Genomic DNA, 20573 nt, shown 5'->3' with positions numbered 1-20573 from the left:
AATCTTAGCTTGTTAGCTGTATAAAAGACACCTGGGAGCCATACATCTTTCTGATTGAGAGGGGGTCAAATACTTATTTCCCTCATTAAAATGCAAATCAATTTATAACATTTTTGACATGCGTTTTTCTGGATTTTGTTGTTGTTATTCTGTCTCTCACTGTTCAAATACACCTACCATTAAAATTATAGACTGATCATGTCTTTGTCAGTAGGCAAACATACAAAATCAGCAGGGGATCAAATACTTTTTTCCCTCACTGTATACCCATTGAATATTGAAGAATATAACTTATAAATGCCTCATGAGCTTAGTTCAACTGCTGTATCCCATCAGCTGAAGACCCATTGAGAATTTCATAATTACTTTTTAGGGAAGGGTGTGCCTGAAAAGGGCAGTTTTCTAATGTCCTCTCTGCAGCAGTTCTGAGGAGCTGGTCAGTACTGGTACTGTGTATCACTTCCTCTTTAACAAACCAGGAAAAGTGCTGGGGTGGCAACATTTCAGAGTTTCAACCACATTACTGAAGACAAAACTCAATAATTGAATGTCTGGCATTGAGATTGGAAAACCTGGTAATAAAACAGAATAGAATAGTATAGACTATTAGAGAAGAGAAGAGAAGAGAAGAGAAGAGAAGAGAAGAGAAGAGAAGAGAAGAGAAGAGAAGAGAAGAGAAGAGAAGAGAAGAGAAGAGAAGAGAAGAGAAGAGAAGAGAAGAGAAGAGAAGAGAAGAGAAGAGAAGAGAAGAGAAGAGAAGAGAAGAGAAGAGAAATGTCAAAAGAGAACTCTCCAAACTAGTACTTTAGGTTGATCAGTTATGGTTTAGTTGCAACATCAGGAAATACTAACAGAAATACATATCAAGAACTTGAGACACGTGACGTCCTTTCTCTGATAAAAATAGTGATGTGAAACATTTTATAACCGCCCCCTCATCTAAGAAAGCAAGGACCTCTCACTATACTTTAACATTAACCTGCTGTAGTTCTACAACCAACACACACAAATGTCTTGTGTGTTTTTAAAACTGAAATGTGATTGCAAAGAGGTCGTTCAAGTAAGAATAGATTTCGATACTTTTTCATAATGGTCCCCCGAGGGAATCGAACCCACAACCCTATTCCATTACTGTGCTACATTCCACGTGTAAACTACCTGACCAGGTCTTGCTCATATTCTCACCATCCTACAGACAAGGTCTTAATGACTAATGGCATCACTGTTCCAGTTAGGGGGTTTCTGTGTCTGTGTTTATATCTATGTGGTCAGACAGACAGACAGACAGACAGACAGACAGACAGACAGACAGACAGACAGACAGACTCACTGTCTGTCTGTCTGTCTGTCTGTCTGTCTGTCTGTCTGTCTGTCTGTCTGTCTGTCTGTCTGTCTGTCTGTCTGTCTGTCTGTCTGTCTGTCTGTCTGTCTGTCTGTCTGTCTGTCTGTGTGTGTGTGTGTGTGTGTGTGTGTGTGTGTGTGTGTGTGTGTGTGTGTGTGTAACGGAGACCAACAGACAGGAAGTGACACAAGATGTTACATGAAACGTAGAAGGGGGCCTTTGTCAGTAAGCTAGGACCCACATCCTCACAAAAAACACACTGAACAATGAGCATGCAGGATAACTCATGCAAACCCTTCTGCAGGCATACGACGCCTACATGAAAATACACACACACACCGTTCTGATACCATCAGCCTGATCATCGCATAACAGACCCCGAAAACGCACTCCTCATTGTCTAACTCTCAAGCTGAGTGAAGGGGTATTTTCAGAGAACGATTATAGATTGTGACTTCCTTTTCAACTAACATACAGGGAGTCTTTTTTAGAACAGCAGCTCTCATCAAAATAAGTCTCTACTCTCTCTTCTCTACTCTCTCTCTCTCCTCTGTGTGTTTTGGTGAGTCTAGCTAGCTACCAGTCAGTCACAGAGAGATAGGGAGGACGTACAGCCAGAGGAAACAGACACACAACACCTAACAGAGATGTCTGGTGGTCCCCTCTCCTGCTTCTCCAAACAGGGAATACTCCTACTCTCTATCCTCCACTATGGTTAGTATTGTATGGATTCTTTACTTTCTCCTGTTCATGTTTTGTATCTATTACATGTACTTGCTTGCATAATAAAGTTAGGAAAACTGTTAAACGGTTAACTTCCTTGTTGGTTTGTACATGGTGTGTGTTGAATTTGAAGTGCCTTGTCAGTGATTGGTTGGATATCTCAAAACATTTACTTTGTTACTGTGTGATAACACCTCTGCCTATATTCAGACAAACATATATGGTGTTTTGATGCTGCATTTTTTAATGAAACACATTCCGTCTGTGATGGTGTGGTTGGATCAATAGCTTTTGCAGTGCCTCTGGAAAGCAGGAGATCTTACGATCATGTTCTAGATGCATGTCATTCATTAAATGTAAGGTGATACTGGATTGTATCCAATGTTTTTAAGGCGTCCCTTACAAAAATAACTCGCTATCACTTTATTTGGATAGTCCCAAGTAGGTCGTTTGTAGATGGTTTTTAGATGTTCAATAACTGTCAACAACATTTCCACTAACTATCTACTAACCCTAACCCTAGCCCTAACTCTAACTTTAACTCTTATCCTAACCTTAACCTTTACCCTAACCATTATTCTAAACCTAACCTTAACTTGAACTTAGCAAGCAGTTGCTTTTCAACAGATAGTTTGTTGATAGTATGACCATCTGTAGATCATCTACAGTGCAATCGGAAAGTATTCAGACCCCTTCCCTTTTTCCACATTTTCTGACATTACAGCCTTATTCTAAAATGGAATAAATAAATACAAATTCTCATCAGTCTACATACAATACCCCATAATAACAATGCGAAAACAGGTTTTTTGACATTTTTGCAAATGTATTAAAAATGAAAAAACAGATACTTTACTTACATAAGTATTCAGAACCTATGCTATGAGACTTGAAATTAAGCTCAGGTGCATCCTGTTTCCATCGATCATCCTTGAGATGTGTCTAAAACTTGATTGGAGTCCACCTGCTGTACATTCAATTGATTGGACATGATTTGGAAAACACACACCTGTCTATATAAGGTCCCACAGTTGACAGTGCATGTCAGAGCAAAAACCAAGCCATGAGGTCGAAGGAATTGTCCGTAGAGCTCCGAGACAGGATTGTGTCGAGGCACAGATCTGTGGAATGTTACCAAAAAATATCTGCAGCAATGAAGGTCACCAAGAACACAGCGGCCTCGATCATTCTTAATTGGAAGAAGTTTGGAACCACCAAGACTCTTCCTAGAGCTGGCCGCCCGGCCAAACTGAGCAATCAGGGGAGAAGGGCCTTGGTCAGGGAGGTGACCAAGAACCCGATGGTCACTCTGACAGAGTTCCAGAGTTCTTCTATGGAGATGGGTGAAACTTCCAGAAGGACAACAATCTCTGCAGCACTCCACCAATCAGGCCTTTATGGTAGAGTGGCCAGATGGAAGCCACTCCTCAGTAAAATGTACAAGACAGCCCGCTTGGAGTTTGCCAAAAGGCACCTAAAGAACTCTCAGACCATGAGAAACAAGATTCTCTGGTCTGATGAAACCAAAATTGAACTCTTTGGCCTGAATGCCAAGCGTCACATCTGGAAGAAACCTGGCACCATCTCTACGGTGAAGCATGGTGGCATCAGCATCATGCTATGGGGATTTTATCCAGCGGCAAGGACTGGCAGACTATTCAGGATCGAGGGAAAGATGAACGGAGCAAAGTAAAAAGAGGTCATTGATGAAAACCTGCTCCAGAGTGCTCAGGACCTCAGACTGGGGCGACGGTTCACCTTCCAACAGGACAACAACCCTAAGCACATAACCAAGACAATGCAGGAGTGGCTTTGGGACAAGTCTCTGAATGTCCTTGAGTGGCCCAGCCGGAGCCCACACTTGAACCCGATTGAACATCTCTGGAGAGACCTGAAAATAGCTGTGCAGCGACGATCCCCATCCAACCTGACAGAGCTTGAGAGGATCTGCAGAGAAGAATGGAGAAAATGCCCAAATACAGGTGTGCCAAGCTTGTAGCGTCATACCCTAGAAGACTCGAGGCTGTAATCGCTGCCAAAGTTGCTTCAACAAAGTACTGAGTAAAGAGTCTGAATACTTATGTAAATGTGATATTTCAGTTTTTAATTATTTATTAATTTGTACACATTTCTAACAACCTGTTGTTGCTTTGTCATTATGGGGTATTGTGTGTAGATTGATGAGGGAAAAAAACAATTGAATCAATTTTTGAATAAGGCTGTAACGTAACAAAATGTGGAAAAAGTCAAGCGGTCTGAATACTTTCCGAATGCACTGTATCTGGGACTATCCAAATAAAGTGTGACCAAGTAACTCTTGCATAATAAGTTCCACTGCAGGACAAGAAAAACTGCTGATATGTCCTACATATTAAAGTTTGCTTCATTGTAACTGCATTATTTTTTTCATAATTAATTAAAGAATACATTTTTTAAAGGTTAATAATACATGATTGATTGTTGCCCATGGAGTGTATGATGCATTTCTGGTGCATAATTACACAGTAAAAACATTATATAATATTAATAAAATAATAAATAATAATAATAGTAATTATAGTAATATTAGTAATAATAAAAAGAATAGTAACAATACAAATAACAGTAATAATAGTATTACAAATATATATATATATATATATATATATATATATATATATTTAATAGTAATAACAATAATAATAACAACAATAATAATGACAATAGTAATAATAATAATAATAATAATAATAATGATAATAATACATGGTATTTATATAGAGCTTTTCATGGATCCAAAATGTTTGCATTTCCACATACAGTGGGGGAAAAAAGTATTTAGTCAGCCACCAATTGTGCAAGTTCTCCCACTTAAAAAGATGAGTAAGGCCTGTAATTTTCATCATAGGTACTCGTCAACTATGACAGACAAAATGAGAATTTTTTTTCCAGAATATCACATTGTAGGATTTTTAATTAATTTATTTGCAAATTATGGTGGAAAATAACTATTTGGTCAATAACAAAAGTTTCTCAATACTTTGTTATATACCCTTTGTTGGCAAAGACACAGGTCAAACGTTTTCTGTAAGTCTTCACAAGGTTTTCACACACTGTTGCTGGTATTTTGGCCCATTCCTCCATGCAGATCTCCTCTAGAGCAGTGATGTTTTGGGGCTGTCGCTGGGCAACACAGACTTTCAACTCCCTCCAAAGATTTTCTATGGGGTTGAGATCTGGAGACTGGCTAGGCCACTCCAGGACCTTGAGATGCATCTTACGAAGCCACTCCTTTGTTGCCCGGGCGGTGTGTTTGGGATCATTGTCATGCTGAAAGACCCAGCCACGTTTCATCTTCAATGCCCTTGCTGATGGAAGGAGGTTTTCACTCAAAATCTCACGATACATGGCCCCATTCATTCTTTCCTTTACACGGATCAGTCGTCCTGGTCCCTTTGCAGAAAAACAGCCCCAAAGCATGATGTTTCCACCCCCATGCTTCACAGTAGGTATGGTGTTCTTTGGATGCAACTCAGCATTCTTTGTCCTCCAAACACGACGAGTTGAGTTTTTACCAAAAAGTTCTATTTTGGTTTCATCTGACCATATGACATTCTCCCAATCCTCTTCTGGATCATCCAAATGCACTCTAGCAAACTTCAGACGGGCCTGGACATGTACTGGCTTAAGCAGGGGGACACATCTGTCACTGCAGGATTTGAGTCCCTGGCAGCGTAATGTGTTACTGATGGTAGGCTTTGTTACTTTGGTCCCAGCTCTCTGCAGGTCATTCACTAGGTCCCCCCGTGTGGTTCTGGGATTTTTGCTCACCGTTCTTGTGATCATTTTGACCCCACGGGGTGAGATCTTGCGTGGAGCCCCAGATCGAGGGAGATTATCAGTGGTCTTGTATGTCTTCCATTTCCTAATAATTGCTCCCACAGTTGATTTCTTCAAACCAAGCTGCTTACCTATTACAGATTCAGTCTTCCCAGCCTGGTGCAGGTCTACAATTTTGTTTCTGGTGTCCTTTGACAGCTCTTTGGTCTTGGCCATAGTGGAGTTTGGAGTATGACTGTTTGAGGTTGTGGACAGGTGTCTTTTATACTGATAACAAGTTCAAACAGGTGCCATTAATACAGGTAACGAGTGGAGGACAGAGGAGCCTCTTAAAGAAGAAGTTACAGGTCTGTGAGAGCCAGAAGTCTTGCTTGTTTGTAGGTGACCAAATACTTATTTTCCACCATAATTTGCAAATAAATTCATTGAAAATCCTACAATGTGATTTTCTGGATTTTTTTTCTCAATTGTCTGTCATAGTTGACGTGTACCTATGATGAAAATTACAGGCCTCTCTCATCTTTTTAAGTGGGAGAACTTGCACAATTGGTGGCTGACTAAATACTTTTTTTCCCCACTGTTGTTGATTTGTACTTAGACGTGAGCAGAGGATCATTTATTGATAAAGATCCACCCCACTTCTCTTTTTCTGTAATCTCATCCTGTTCTGCTGAATGTGGGGGAGGAGTGGACTTTAATAAAGTAAAGTATAGGACCCACACACTCAAGTATGTAAAGATATGTTAAATGTGGATATTTAAAGTGTCATACAGTATAAATGACACCTGGAAAAGTGCTATTTAAATTAAATCCATTATTATCTATTCATTGATGGGGTAACACTCTACATTGCAGTGTATTATTGTGTCATTATTTGTGTAGGCACACTGTAGGTACACTGTGTACAGTGTAACAATGAGTAACTACAATACTTTCTACACTGTACTTACATGAATAATAAATACACAGTAATTACAGCCCTGTAGTGTAAGTGTAACCATTGATTGATGTCAGAATGTCATGTTGTGTATTTGTGTGTTTCAGGTGTGGGTATTTCTAGGTTGTTCAACAAAGGAGTGGGGGACTCAGTGGAGCTGCCCTCAGGCTTAGAAAGGAAATATTTAATGTCAATGGAGTGGAAGTATAACAAAATGGTCATTGCAGAATTTGAAGATAACTTTACCTTACCAAGATCCCAGTTTGAGGGGAGACTAGAGATGAACGAAAATAACTTCAGTTTAACAATCAGAGAACTGACACTGCAAGACTCAGGGGAATTTCTAGTTTCTGCCGCGTCAAACGAAGGAAAACAGACTCCAACCATGACCATCCATCTTCAGATCCATGGTATGCTGCTTTGTGTTATTCCAAAGTTGTATCCTGTATTTCTCCTGAAGGTATGGTCCATTTAGAATGATTTAGAATGATTCTCTCTCTCTATTCTCTCTCTCTCTCTCTCTCTCTCTCTCTCTCTCTCTCTCTCTCTCTCTCTCTCTCTCTCTCTCTCTCTCTCTCTCTCTCTCTCTCTCTCTCTCTCTCTCTCTCTCTCTCTCTCTCTCTCTCTCTCTCTCTCTCTCTCTCTCTCTCTCTCTCTCTCTCTCTCTCTCTCTCTCTCTATCTCTGTGTTTCTCTCTCTGTTTATCTCTCTGTTTCTCTCTCTCTCTTGCTCTCGCTCTCTCTCAGAGCCTATATCCAAGGTGGCGATCCAGAAGAAGATGAAACTATTGGCCAACCAGTCCTGTTCAGTGTGGCTGCTGTGCAACGTGTCTGTCTGCTCCAACCTCTCCTACACCTGGGAGAGAGGGAATGAGACGTACAGGGACGACCAGCAGATACACTTCTCTCTGTCACCAGCAGATGGAGACATCAGTGTAACCTGCAACGCCTCCAACTCAGTCAGTTGGAAATCTGCATCTACAACAGTAAAGTGTAGTAATGACACAACAACCCCAGGTAACCAGATATCATAATAATCCACTCCATACACTTTTCATACAGTGTGCTTCTGTGCTTATGTTGTCAAATATAATATACAGTATTATGTAGTACATGTGATGACATTGGGGAGATATAATATACAGTATTATGCAATACATGCGATTACATTGGGTAGATATAATATACAGTATTATGCAATACATGTGATTACATTGGGTAGATATAATATAGAACTCTGCAGGCTTTAGCATATTGCAGAGTCTAATCCAGTGGTTCCCAGCTCCAGTCCTCCAGTACCCCCAACACTACACATTTTTATTGTAGCCCGGGACAAGCACACATGATTATACTTGTCATTAATCATCAGGCCCTCATTGAGTTAATTCAGGTTTTTTTTTGTTGTCTGGGTCTACAACATAAAATGTGTGCTGTTGGGGGTACTAGAGGACTGGAGTTGGGAACCACTGGTCTAATCCAGTGTTTCTTAGTCCTGGTCCTGGGGACCCAAAGGGGTGCACAATTTAGTTGTTGCCCTAACACTACACGCTTGATTCCACTAAGGTATGATGATGAGTTGATTAGTGGAATCAGGTGTGTTAGTGCTAGGGCAAAAAAGAAAACGTGGACCCCTTTGGGTCTCCATGACCAGGTTTAAGAAACACCAGTCTAATCACATCTGTATTATAGAGGATGATACATTGCTGGCCTGGTATTGGAACTACATCGGGGTACCAGTAGGTGGCGCTGTGGTGCTGATCCTCACTGTAGCTGTGGCAGTGTATTACTGCAGGGGCCGCTGTAACACAGGTTTGTACAGCATAGGGGCCTCATCTATACTTAAAGGGACATTTTAGGCTCTGGGTGTATTCTTAGGATGTTTATGATGTGGCATAAGCATAATTAGATATTTTGTTCAAAATGTTGGGCTTAGGGATATTATGGAAATCGGAAAGAGAGTGTGGAACCTCATAAGTGGGTAATTTATTAATAACTGGGTATGTTTGTGGAATCTGTCTGATTGGTTTATATTTTGTTCTTGTCATAAACAACAGATCTAACTGACAACACAAGAATGAAAGATGTAAGTATGCATTGCCATTATTATGTATCTGAATGTGTGTAAGCCAATGTGGGTCGTTCCACCCAGGGTTGCAAAGGGAATTTTGGTAACTTTCAAGAATTGTATGTAATTTATCACTAGACAACTAGAGCCCCTTTTTGGTATTTCAGATTATCACAGGTATCTGTAATTATCTCTGGCCTTCTGTGTGGCCTTATCACATGTAAAATATATGAAATAATTTAATAAGATGATTTTAAAGTAATACAATTGAATCACAAAGCTGTAAAAAAAAATCCAAAATCCAAACCATCAACTTGATGTTTAATATGAGGGTTTTAGCACAAATATCCTTTATATTTGTTTTACACGCTTAAAAAAACTGGGGTCAAACTGGTGGCACTTGTGAAGAAAGTTAATAGCGGGAAGAGTTACAGAGTTAATTGAAAATATGGCCACTGTTGATTAGATACTTTTTTTTATTAATTAGGCTAGTTTATCTTGAACCATATGGTCTATCCACTAGAAACTCACAGACAATAATGGACACAGCAGAGGTGTAAAGTACTTAAGTAAAAATACTTTAAAGTACTACATAAGTAGTCATTTTGGGTATCTGTACTTTACTTTTCTATTTATATTTATGACAACTTTTACTTTTACTCCGCTACATTCCTAAAGAAAATAATGTACTTTTTACTCCATACACATCCCTGACACCCAAAAGTATTCATTACATTTTGAATGCTTAGCAGGACAGGAAAATGGTCCAATTCACACACTTATCAACAGAACATCCCTGGTCATCCCTACTGCCTCTGATCTGGTGGACTCACTAAACACAAATACTTTGTTTGTAAATTATGTCTGAGTGTTGGAGTGTGCCCATGGCTATCTGGTTTGCTTAATATAAGGAATTTGAAATGAGTTATACTTTTACTTTTGATACTTAAGTATATTTTAGCAATTACATTTACTTTTGATACTTGAGTGTATTTAAAACCAAATAGTTTTAGACTTTCACTCAAGTAGTATTTTACTAGGTGACTTTCACATTTTCTACTAAGGTAGCTTTACTTTTACTAAAGTATGACTCACCTGTTTTTACACTATGATTTGAGTACTAGACTATTAGATGAAAATAGTTTATTTTGAAAAGCGTATTTAAAAGGAATAGTTTCATCATATTAAAATGAGAGTTCAGTTCACATAACAGGGTTGTCCTTAAAATGAGGGACAGGCATCAATGAATCCCTAATTGCATTAAATAAATAATCATGTTCAGAAATTACTGCTAAAGCAACAAAACAACTAGAGCTTTACAATAATGGTGAAAACTTGGAGAAATGTTGGGGTTAAGTGGGTCAGTATCTTCCTAGAAGGGCTTCCCGAGTGGTGCAGTGCTGAGGCACCACTACAGCCTTGGGTTCGATCCCTGGCTGTGTCACAGCCGGCCGTGACCGGGAGATCCATGGGGCGGCTCACAATTGGCCCAGCGTCGTACGGGTTACGGGAGGGTTTAAAAAAAAGAATATTCCTAGAAGTCACAAGGTGCATGGAGGGACATGTCAAAATGTTGAATTTTGCCACATTAGCAAATATTTATTCAAATAGAAAATCAGATGTATTCAATTCTCCACGTGGTCTAAAGGGCACATAATGTAATATAACAGGCTTTTTAAAATTCAAATGTACAATTTATACATAAAATATCAAAGGGATGTTCCTCTGGATTATATGTATAAAGTGGTTACTATGGAGACTCTGATGTCCAAGCACTGTTTTCATGGAACGACCCATCTACAGTGGGGAAAAAAAGTATTTACTCAGCCACCAATTGTGCAAGTTCTCCCACTTAAAAAGATGAGAGAGGCCTGTAATTTTCATCATAGGTACACGTCAACTATGACAGACAAAATGAGAAAAAAAATCCAGAAAATCACATTGTAGGATTTTTAATGAATTTATTTGCAAATTATGGTGGAAAATAAGTATTTGGTCACCTACAAACAAGCAAGATTTCTGGCTCTCACAGACCTGTAACTTCTTCTTTAAGAGGCTCCTCTGTCCTCCACTCGTTACCTGTATTAATGGCACCTGTTTGAACTTGTTATCAGTATAAAACACACCTGTCCACAACCTCAAACAGTCACACTCCAAACTCCACTATGGCCAAGACCAAAGAGCTGTCAAAGGACACCAGAAACAAAATTGTAGACCTGCACCAGGCTGGGAAGACTGAATCTGCAATAGGTAAGCAGCTTGGTTTGAAGAAATCAACTGTGGGAGCAATTATTAGGAAATGGAAGACATACAAGACCACTGATAATCTCCCTCGATCTGGGGCTCCACGCAAGATCTCACCTCGTGGGGTCAAAATGATCACAAGAATAGTGAGCAAAAATCCCAGAACCACACAGGGGGACCTAGTGAATGACCCGCAGAGAGCTGGGACCAAAGTAACAAAGCCTACCATCAGTAACACACTACGCCGCCAGGGACTCAAATCCTGCAGTGGCAGACGTGTCCCCCTGCTTAAGCCAGTACATGTCCAGGCCCGTCTGAAGTTTGCTAGAGTGCATTTGGATGATCCAGAAGAGGATTGGGAGAATGTCATATGGTCAGATGAAACCAAAATAGAACTTTTTGGTAAAAACTCAACTCGTCGTGTTTGGAGGACAAAGAATGCTGAGTTGCATCCAAAGAACACCATACCTACTGTGAAGCATGGGGGTGGAAACATCATGCTTTGGGGCTGTTTTTCTGCAAAGGGACCAGGACGACTGATCCGTGTAAAGGAAAGAATGAATGGGGCCATGTATCGTGAGATTTTGAGTGTAAACCTCCTTCCATCAGCAAGGGCATTGAAGATGAAACGTGCCTGGGTCTTTCAGCATGACAATGATCCCAAACACACCGCCCGGGCAACGAAGGAGTGGCTTCGTAAGAAGCATTTCAAGGTCCTGGAGTGGCCTAGCCAGTCTCCAGATCTCAACCCCATAGAAAATCTTTGGAGGGAGTTGAAAGTCCGTGTTGCCCAGCGACAGCCCCAAAACATCACTGCTCTAGAGGAGATCTGCATGGAGGAATGGGCCAAAATACCAGCAACAGTGTGTGAAAACCTTGTGAAGACTTGCAGAAAACGTTTGACCTGTGTCATTGCCAACAAAGGGTATATAACACAGTATTGAGAAACTTTTGTTATTGACCAAATACTTATTTTCCACCATAATTTGCAAATAAATTCATTAAAAATCCTACAATGTGATTTTCAGGATTTTTTTTCTCATTTTGTCTGTCATAGTTGACGTGTACCTATGATGAAAATTACAGGCCTCTCTCATCTTTTTAAGTGGGAGAACTTGCACAATTGGTGGCTGACTAAATACTATTTTTCCCCACTGTATGTGTACTGTATTCCACTATACTGTGTACTGTAATTGCTGATAGGCAGTGTTTTTGTGCAATGTTCATCCATTTTGTTTATAGGTTTAAGTACCTTGTTCTGTATATATTCCAGACAAGATCAAACAGTCAGGCAATGTCCATCTATGAGACTGTAGGTGATCTGGCTGTCCCAAGACTGAACACGGTGAGAGCGAGACATGAATGGTCATACCTGATATCTTTGAACATAAATAAAATAAAACTGTCTCTGCGTGAATAGGAGACTATGTAGTCTACTTGGAAATTGTCTACATTTCATAATGCTGAAACAGTTTCTTCTTGGTTGCCTGTCACATTTAGCCGCAGACTCTGTATGACAAGATCACATTTGGACGCCAGCCAGAAGCCCCTTCTTCTTCCAACCAGGAAGTACTGTGAGCTGAACAGGATGTGGTCATAAGCTGGGCTTCTATAGATAAAGACCCCTCTGCATCCTCAGCATCCTTCATGTGTACCTTCTGTACATAGATGTTACTGTTTCATTTCATCACGACCTGCACATTTCTGTTTTGTTTTGCTTACTTGTTCAGAACTACAATCTTCGTCTGTTCATGATCATTATGTGGTACAACCTGTTATTTTCAAGATATTCAGAGTTACATAACTAATTCTTAGGTTCTAATAGCAATACAAAACTATTTTCTTAAATATTACCGGTGATACTGTTTCAACAAGAGTTGAAAACAATTTATTTGTATTTGTATGTATTGTAGTTTAGATGTGTATTGTACAGTAAAACATTTTACATTCCACAGACATGCTTTGTAGAAATCACATAGGACACATTCCCATCAATTCAACATATGCTCACAAACTATATTTTCTTGTTGTGTGAAAGTAGACAATGAATAGACCTTAAAACAATAATACTGTCTTTACATATTGAGAAAAAGGAGAGAACATCTTAATAAATATAATGATTTGTAGAAATCATAACGCAGAGGTCATATAATGATTCACAGTCACAAAAGTGCAGTATTTGAGAAAGGCTACCTTCAAGTGATAGAAAAACATGAATTACAACATAAATTACATTTTTGTATTTCAGGTGTATTATCCTCTTCATTACAGAATAATAATAATAATAATAATAATAATAATAATAATAATAATAATAATATATGTATTTTATTTAGCGATTTCATTTAAGAATCTCAAAGTCACTTTAAAAAACGATCACAAAAACAAAAGGATCTGGCAGATTCTTGGGCGATTGGATTCAACAGCTTCAGATGATAAGGTATTGAGGCAGAATGGATAGACAGTAGGTTGAGTGGGGGAGCATAGATGGTACAACCAGGGAGAAATGTCAGTCAGGGCAGGTGCTCTTCATCAGGCACTTTGTCAAGTACGATGTTCAGCTCCTCTCTATAGGTAGACTGGATTTTTTTTCAAATCCCGAAAGTGTAGCACCCACCTGGTTGATGCTTCGACGCCTGTAAAAACGCCAAAAAATACCAACAAACCTTGGTATAGAAATTTGATGTACATACCCACTGGTCAAACAGTCAAACACTGGTTGAATCAACATTGTTTCCACGTCATTTCAACCAAAACAATCTATGTGAGGAGATTGAATCAATGTGGAAAAGTGATTGGATTTGAAAAAAATCAGCAATGTAAGGGCATTTCATATTTTTTTCACCAACCTTTTAACCTAAATCCAATGACATGCTGATTTTTTGGGGTTGATTTCACATTGAATTCATATTAGTTGACAACCAAACTCAACCAAACGTAAATCAAAACTAGACGTTGAGCTGTTTGATGTCTGTGCACAGGGGGAAGTTGTTTCTAAAGAAAAGCTACTTACTTGTTGAACCTGATTGATAAGCATGTGAGGGACTCTATGACAAACATAAAACAAGGCAGTCAGTGATATCTTCTATTTTGCACCTAGCACACAAAATATAGGTTGTAACACGTCTTCATTTCAGCTAGAACTTAAATTAAGGGAACGTTTATTTATACACAAGACACTGTGAAATTTGATAGAAATTAAAATTAGTTGTAATTTAACTCCCACTCACCTCTGAAAATATATGTTAAAAGACATCCAAACAGAAATCCTAAGAGCAACTTTATGATCCCGGGGACACGGGTCTCCCCGTCCACCACCACGTCAGGCTTGGGCTGTTCATCTGAGGACATAGGAGAGAACAAAAGAGTGTGGTAACAAGGTAAGAACACAAATAATGCCTCACTTTGTTCACAAATTCAACCGCAAGCTTCACCAGCATCTACAATAATTCCTCCCTGTCTTACTGCATAGCTGGCTGGCCTAAGAATTCCCTGCCCAAAGGTTCATGAATACACCAGTTTTTCCTGGTCAGGTCATGTGTTACAGAAATAAATCCTGGCCTTAGAAATGACTGTACCTTGGCATGTCTCCCTCACAACCCTAGAGGCGTTAGTGAGCCCATTGCTGGCAGTACATATGAAGGTGACATTTCTGTTGGGGCTGTAAGACGACCAGACAACAGATATGTTGGCATTGGGACTCCCCCTCCAGAAGGAGCCGTCAAACGAAGCCTCTGGTTCCCAAGAAAAGCTGGTGTCCTTCACTGTAGAGGAGCACTGAAGAGCCATCACGCAGTAGCCGTCCTTCAAAACGCTGAAGACCTTACGAACACTAGGCTCAATGAGACGCTCTGGACATTTGAACAGAAACAAAGGAAGGTCTTGTGAATAGATAACACATTTTACATAACCAAAACTGGCAATGAAATTTGAATAAAGTAGATATAAAAATTAGCAACACTTTGAAATGATTTTAAAGAACAGTTTTGCCTATAATAAATAGGCTATCAAACTAGTGAAATGTACAAAACGTAAAATTCCCAAACTTTTACTTCTGGGTGTGGAGGGTCAATTATGTCCAATGATTGCATTTTGTCTCACTTGCGCCCCTAGAGGCAAATCTTGTATAAATCCTACAGAGTGCACATTTAAAACAGGGCACGGTTGTGATTGAGACCCTTACCTGTCACAGTGAGCCGTACCTTACTGATCTGCTGCTCTCCCTGACCGTGTGTGAGGAGAACAGAGTAAACCATGTCATCCCCTCTCCTAACATCTCTGATCTCCAAGTCACCAGACGAGGTGTTGATACTCAGTCGACCCTTAAACGGCCCGAACCATTCTGTGTTGCGATTTTTGCCCTTGAACGTTGCAATCCAGGTATCGTTATTGTATATGGACCACGTTATCTTGGTGATGTGCCAGGATGGGTTGGCTCCAGAAGATAAGGTGACAGACTCTCCCAGGTAACCAATGGTATCTCCCATCACCACTGAAACATAACAACCAATCTGTTACTGTAATGGAATGTCTGGTCTGATGATGGCGGTAATGTTTACAGGAATAACCAAATAACTAGATGAAACACATAATTGATATAATAGTAATATAACAGTATATGTTTCTCTTTGGATATAAAATAATCATCAACTTAATCATCATCATCATCATCATCATCAATATTCTGAGGGTATGAACATAAATTACTACATACATTACTAGCTATATTAATAATTATTCAGCAGAAGAAAAAAAAAGAGCATAACAGGTTTTATGATAACTGTCAATTAATTGAGACTAGAATAGTATAGATATTATCTCATTCACATGACCATGTTTTTTAAGTCTGGAACTTTCTCTGAGTTTCCTTTTTCTGTTTTGTTCATGGGGTGAGACTTTCGCAATACATATCAAATGGAGGTTTGACATCTTAACCTTAAACACATTGTATCAAAACTAGTACATTTTGCCTAAACGACTTTTTCTCATACACGTACAACTATTTTTTGGAACAATGTTGTAAATCTTCAAAACAGAGTCCACGAGACACAGAACTCTGTGGCCTTTTGCAAAACAGGAAATGTGTTTTCAAAATGTAGTTGCCTTCTCAAAGCCTAAATGCATTCATCCAAACTACATTATACCGTCAAAATTGCAAATACATTAATCAAAAGAACACGACTGCCTGCAAAAAGATCTCTTGAGTCCAAGCAGACCAAACAGTGTGTTTTAAAAATCCCAGTAGATCAATACATTTTCTTTGCAGTCACTAAAAACTGTAATACTAGACAGAGGAAAGTTGATGTGTGCTACACACCATCAGCAGTGGAAAAAGTACTCAATTGTCATTCTTGAGTAAAAGTGAATATACCTTAATAGAAAATGACTCAAGTAAAAGTGAAAGTCATCCAGTAAAATGTTACTTATGTTAAAGTCTAAAAGTATTTGGTTTTAAATATACTTTAGTACAAAAAGTTAATGTAATTGCTAAAATATACCTGATTATCAAAAGTAAAAGTAAAAGTATAAATAATTTCAGATTCCTTATATTAAGCAAACCAGACAGCACCATTTTCTTGTTTTATTATTTTACAGATAGCCAGGGGCACACTCCAACACTCATAAAGTGATAACGGTGACATCATGGCAAGTGCCCTCATCAGGGTTTGAGGTCAATCCCATTTCAATTCAGGAGATAATTTAAAAGTCCAATTCAAAGATTTTCTTTACATTCCTGTAATATAATTTCAATTGACATCCTAGATTGAAATAGAATTCACCCCAATCCTGCCTCTTGTAGCTAATTCCTCAAAGATGACAGACAATATCAACAACAACAGACATTTAGAGAGGCTCTCAACACTATCAAGCAAAATGGAAAAGTAGAGTAAGAAGCCTACCTGGTAAGACTGTTAGGAGAGAGAGAACTAAAAGTTCTACACGTATCATCTTCAACAAGACTTTAAAAATGGACCCTGTTCCTCTCTGACACAGAGTCTTATTTCTAGTATCAACTTCCTTCTGTGGTTATATTTCTGTTATATACAAGGCCTCCAGAATGTATTCACACCCCTTTACTTGTTCCACATTCTTTTGTGTTACAGCCTGAATTTAAAATTGATTAAATTGACATTTTGTGTCACTGATCAACACACTGATTGACCCCATAATGTCAAATTATTGTTTGTAGAACATTTTTAAATAAATAATTTAAAGCTGAAATGTGTTGAGTCAATAAGTATTAAACTTTGTTATGGCAAGCCTAAATAAGTTCAGGAGTAAAAATGTGCTTAACAAATTGCATAATAAGTTGCATAGACTTATTCTGTGTTCAACAATAGTGGTTAACATCATTTTTGAATGACTACCCCATCTCTATACCCAACACATACAATTATCTGTAAGGTCCCTCAATCGAGTAATGAATTTCAAGCACAGATTCAACTACAAAGACCAGGGAGCTTTTTCATTGCCTCACAAAGAAGGGCACCGATTGGTAGATGTGTTAAACATAAAACAAAATAAAAAGCAGACACTGAATGTCCCTTTGAGCATGGTGAATTTACTAATTAGGCGGTGGATGGTGTATCAATACAACCAGTCACTACAACGATACAGGCGTCCTTCCTAACTCAGTTGCCGGAGAGGAAGGAAACTGCTCAGGGATTTCACCATGAGGCCAATGGTGTTTTTAAAACTGTTAAAGAGTTTAATGGTTGTGATATACGTGTGACGAGGTGTGAATGAAGGAGTCAGTGTCACGAACGTTGAGAGATGGGTCAGACCAAGGTGCAGCGTGGTATGCGAACATGTTTATTAAATCAAATAAACATAAACAAAACAAGAAACAACGGAACGTGAAGTCCTCAGGCTACACACATACAAGCCTAACACGGAACACAAACAAGATCCCACAACTCAGGCAGGAAAACTGGCTGCCTAAGTATGATCCCCAATCAGAGACAACGAGCGACAGCTGCCTCTGATTGGGAACCACACCCGGCCAAACATAGAAATACAAACATAGAGTTTCACACCCTGACTCAACCTAGCCACTCGCTCTCACAATAAACAATCACTCACAAAGGACAAGGGGGCAGAGGGAACACTTATACACAGACTAATGAGGGAACAAGTACCAGGTGTGTGTGTTTGACAAGACAAGACAAGACAAATGGAGTGATGATAAATGGAGCGGTGACGACGAACACCGAAACCTGCCCGAGCAAGGAGGAGGGGCAGCCTCGGCTGAATTCGTGACAATAAGAAAACTGAGGATGGATCAACAACATTGTAGTTACTCCACAATACTAACCTAAATGACAATGAAAATAAGGAAGCCTGTACAGAATACAAATATTCGAAAACATGCATCCTGTTTGTAAAAGGGCACTTAAGTAATACTGCAAAAGCTAAATTACCTTTTTGTCCTGAATACAAAGTGTTATGTTTGGGACAAATCCGACAACACATCACTGAGTACCACTCTTCATATTGTCAAGCATGGTGGCGGCTGCATCATGTATGCTTGTCATCGGCAAGGACTAGGGAGTTTTGTAGTATAAAAAGAAACAGAATACAGCTATAAACACAGGCAAAATCCTTGAGGAAAACCTGGTTCAGTCTGCTTTCCAACAAACACTGGGAGACTAATTCACCTAGCAGAAGGACAAGAACCTAAAACACAAGGCCAAATCTACACGAGTTGCTTACCAAGACGACATTGAATGTGCCTGAGTGGCCTAGTTACATTTTTTTTTCTTCAAATCAGCTTGAAAATCTATGGCAAGACGTAAAAATGGCTGTTTAGCATTGATCAACAATCAACTTGAAATAGCTTGAAGAATTTTTTTAAGAATAATGGGCAAATATTGTACATTTCAAGAGTGCAAAGCTCTTAGAGACTAACCCCAAAAGACTCACAGCTGTAATCGCCACCAAAGGTGCTTCTACAAAGTATTGACTCAGGGTTGTGAATACTTATGGAAATTTGACACTTCTGTATTTCATTTTTAATACATTTGGCAAAAATTCCGAAAGCCTGTTTTCACTTTGTCAGTGTAAGATATTGTGTGTAGATGGGTGAGAGGAATAAAAATAAAAATATATTTTTTTGAATTCAGGCTGTAACACACCAAAATGTGAAATAAGTCAAGGGGTATGAATACTTTCTGAAGGCACTGTACGTACTTTTAAAATAAGTTTGTCAAAGCGCAAGACAAAAAATTATTGCACACAGTTCCTTTTGCACACAGTTCCTTTTGAATACATTATTACTAAGCATGAACTCGAACTATGAAAATAATTATCAATATCATCCCAATACGCGGCTAGCATAAACAAAACGATGCTCATTTGAGAACTATTCTAGAGCATGTGTTATAAGCCTATCAAGGCGTATTACAGAAACGTTCCTCTCCCACCCCCTTTCACACTAGTTAACCACAGTAAATGTCTGTTAAACTTGCACCTGCAAAATGTTCAGTGGTGGAAAAAGCACACAATTGTCATACTTGAGTAGAGTAAAGATACCTTAATAGAAAATGGCTCAAGTAAAAGTGAATGCCACCCAGTAAAATACTACTTGAGTAAAAGACTAAAAGTATTTTGGTTTTAAATATACTTAAGTATCAAAAGTAAATGTAATTGCTAAAATATACTTCAGAATCAAAGTAAAAGTATAAATAAATTCAGATTCCTTATATTAAGCAAACCAGACGGCACAATATTTTTATTTTTTTATTATTAACGGATAGCCAGGGGCACTCTCCAAATCTCAGACATAATTTACAAACGAAGCATTTGTGTTTAGTGAGTCTGCCAGATCAGAGGCAGTAGGGATGACTAGGGATGTTCTCTTAATAAGTGTGTGAATTGGACCATTTCTGTCCTGCTAAGCATTCAAAATGTAACAAGTACTTTTGGGTTTCAGGGAAAATGTATGGAGTAAAAAGTTCATTCTTTTATTCAGGAATGTAGTGAAGTAAAAGTAAAAGTTGTCAAAAATATCAATAGTAAAGTACAGATACCCCAAAAAACAACTTACTTTAAGTAGTACTTTAAAGTATTTTTACTTAAGTACTTTACACCACTGAAAATGTTTACAGAGAGGTGATGACGGCCCAGTGGAAGCAGTTTACAATATTTAAGACCATTTATTTATTTATATTAGCAGAATTGAGAAGTGTTTCAGTAGAGGAAGAAGGTATCTTCTGCGTGACCGGCGTAACACTTCTTGTTTCCACACACGCCTTTTTCTAAAGAACTGACTGACATTTAAACAGCGAATAAATCATGCCCCCACACACACCCCCGCACAAGGTCAGCTTCCATGACGATGCTTGTGGTCTGTAGGGTCTCTCCTGACGTGAAACTCCTCCCCGTCCTCAACTTCCCTCCTGTTCCAAAAAACGTTGAGGTCAACTCTGCTCACACTAAGAACAT

General features: G+C 38.9%; 2 protein-coding genes across 2 annotated transcripts in view; one reads left to right on the top strand and one right to left on the bottom strand.

The window, feature by feature from the left end:
- The window catches only part of LOC311112645 (CD48 antigen-like), a gene marked incomplete at its 3' end in the record, with an annotated part of 116198 nt that extends 99093 nt beyond the window's left edge, over positions 1 to 17105 (bottom strand). The window contains exons 1-5 of the mRNA XM_084155789.1: positions 17030 to 17105; positions 15313 to 15621; positions 14708 to 14980; positions 14360 to 14470; positions 14143 to 14176 (exon numbers count right to left, since the gene is read on the bottom strand). Coding sequence (XP_084011915.1) covers positions 14143 to 14176; positions 14360 to 14470; positions 14708 to 14980; positions 15313 to 15621; positions 17030 to 17078 — 776 coding nt within the window. The 5' untranslated portion in view covers positions 17079 to 17105. The remainder of the gene's footprint in view (positions 1 to 14142; positions 14177 to 14359; positions 14471 to 14707; positions 14981 to 15312; positions 15622 to 17029) is intronic.
- On the top strand, positions 1933 to 13412 carry LOC311112898 (SLAM family member 8-like). Its single transcript, XM_084156040.1, has 7 exons — positions 1933 to 2056; positions 6929 to 7231; positions 7568 to 7837; positions 8510 to 8629; positions 8875 to 8903; positions 12403 to 12474; positions 12630 to 13412. The coding sequence occupies exons 1-7, from the start codon at positions 1990 to 1992 to the stop codon at positions 12705 to 12707; spliced, it is 939 nt and encodes a 312-aa protein (XP_084012166.1). The 5' UTR covers positions 1933 to 1989; the 3' UTR covers positions 12708 to 13412.
- Positions 17106 to 20573: the final 3468 nt, after the last annotated feature.

Source organism: Coregonus lavaretus, assembly GCF_964263955.1.
Source record: "Coregonus lavaretus genome assembly, chromosome: 39".
Classification (NCBI taxonomy): Eukaryota; Metazoa; Chordata; class Actinopteri; order Salmoniformes; family Salmonidae; genus Coregonus; species Coregonus lavaretus.
The sequence above is the reverse complement of the archived record's forward strand: the minus strand, read 5'-3'. Positions and strand labels throughout refer to the sequence as shown.

Coding starts and splice junctions, on each gene's coding strand:
- LOC311112898 (XM_084156040.1), top strand. CDS start 1,990: ATGTCTGGTGGTCCCCTCTCCTGCTTCTCCAAACAGGGAATACTCCTA. Junction 2,057..6,928: donor ACTCTCTATCCTCCACTATG/GTTAGTATTGTA, acceptor TGTGTGTTTCAG/GTGTGGGTATTTCTAGGTTG. Junction 12,475..12,629: donor CTGTCCCAAGACTGAACACG/GTGAGAGCGAGA, acceptor TGTCACATTTAG/CCGCAGACTCTGTATGACAA.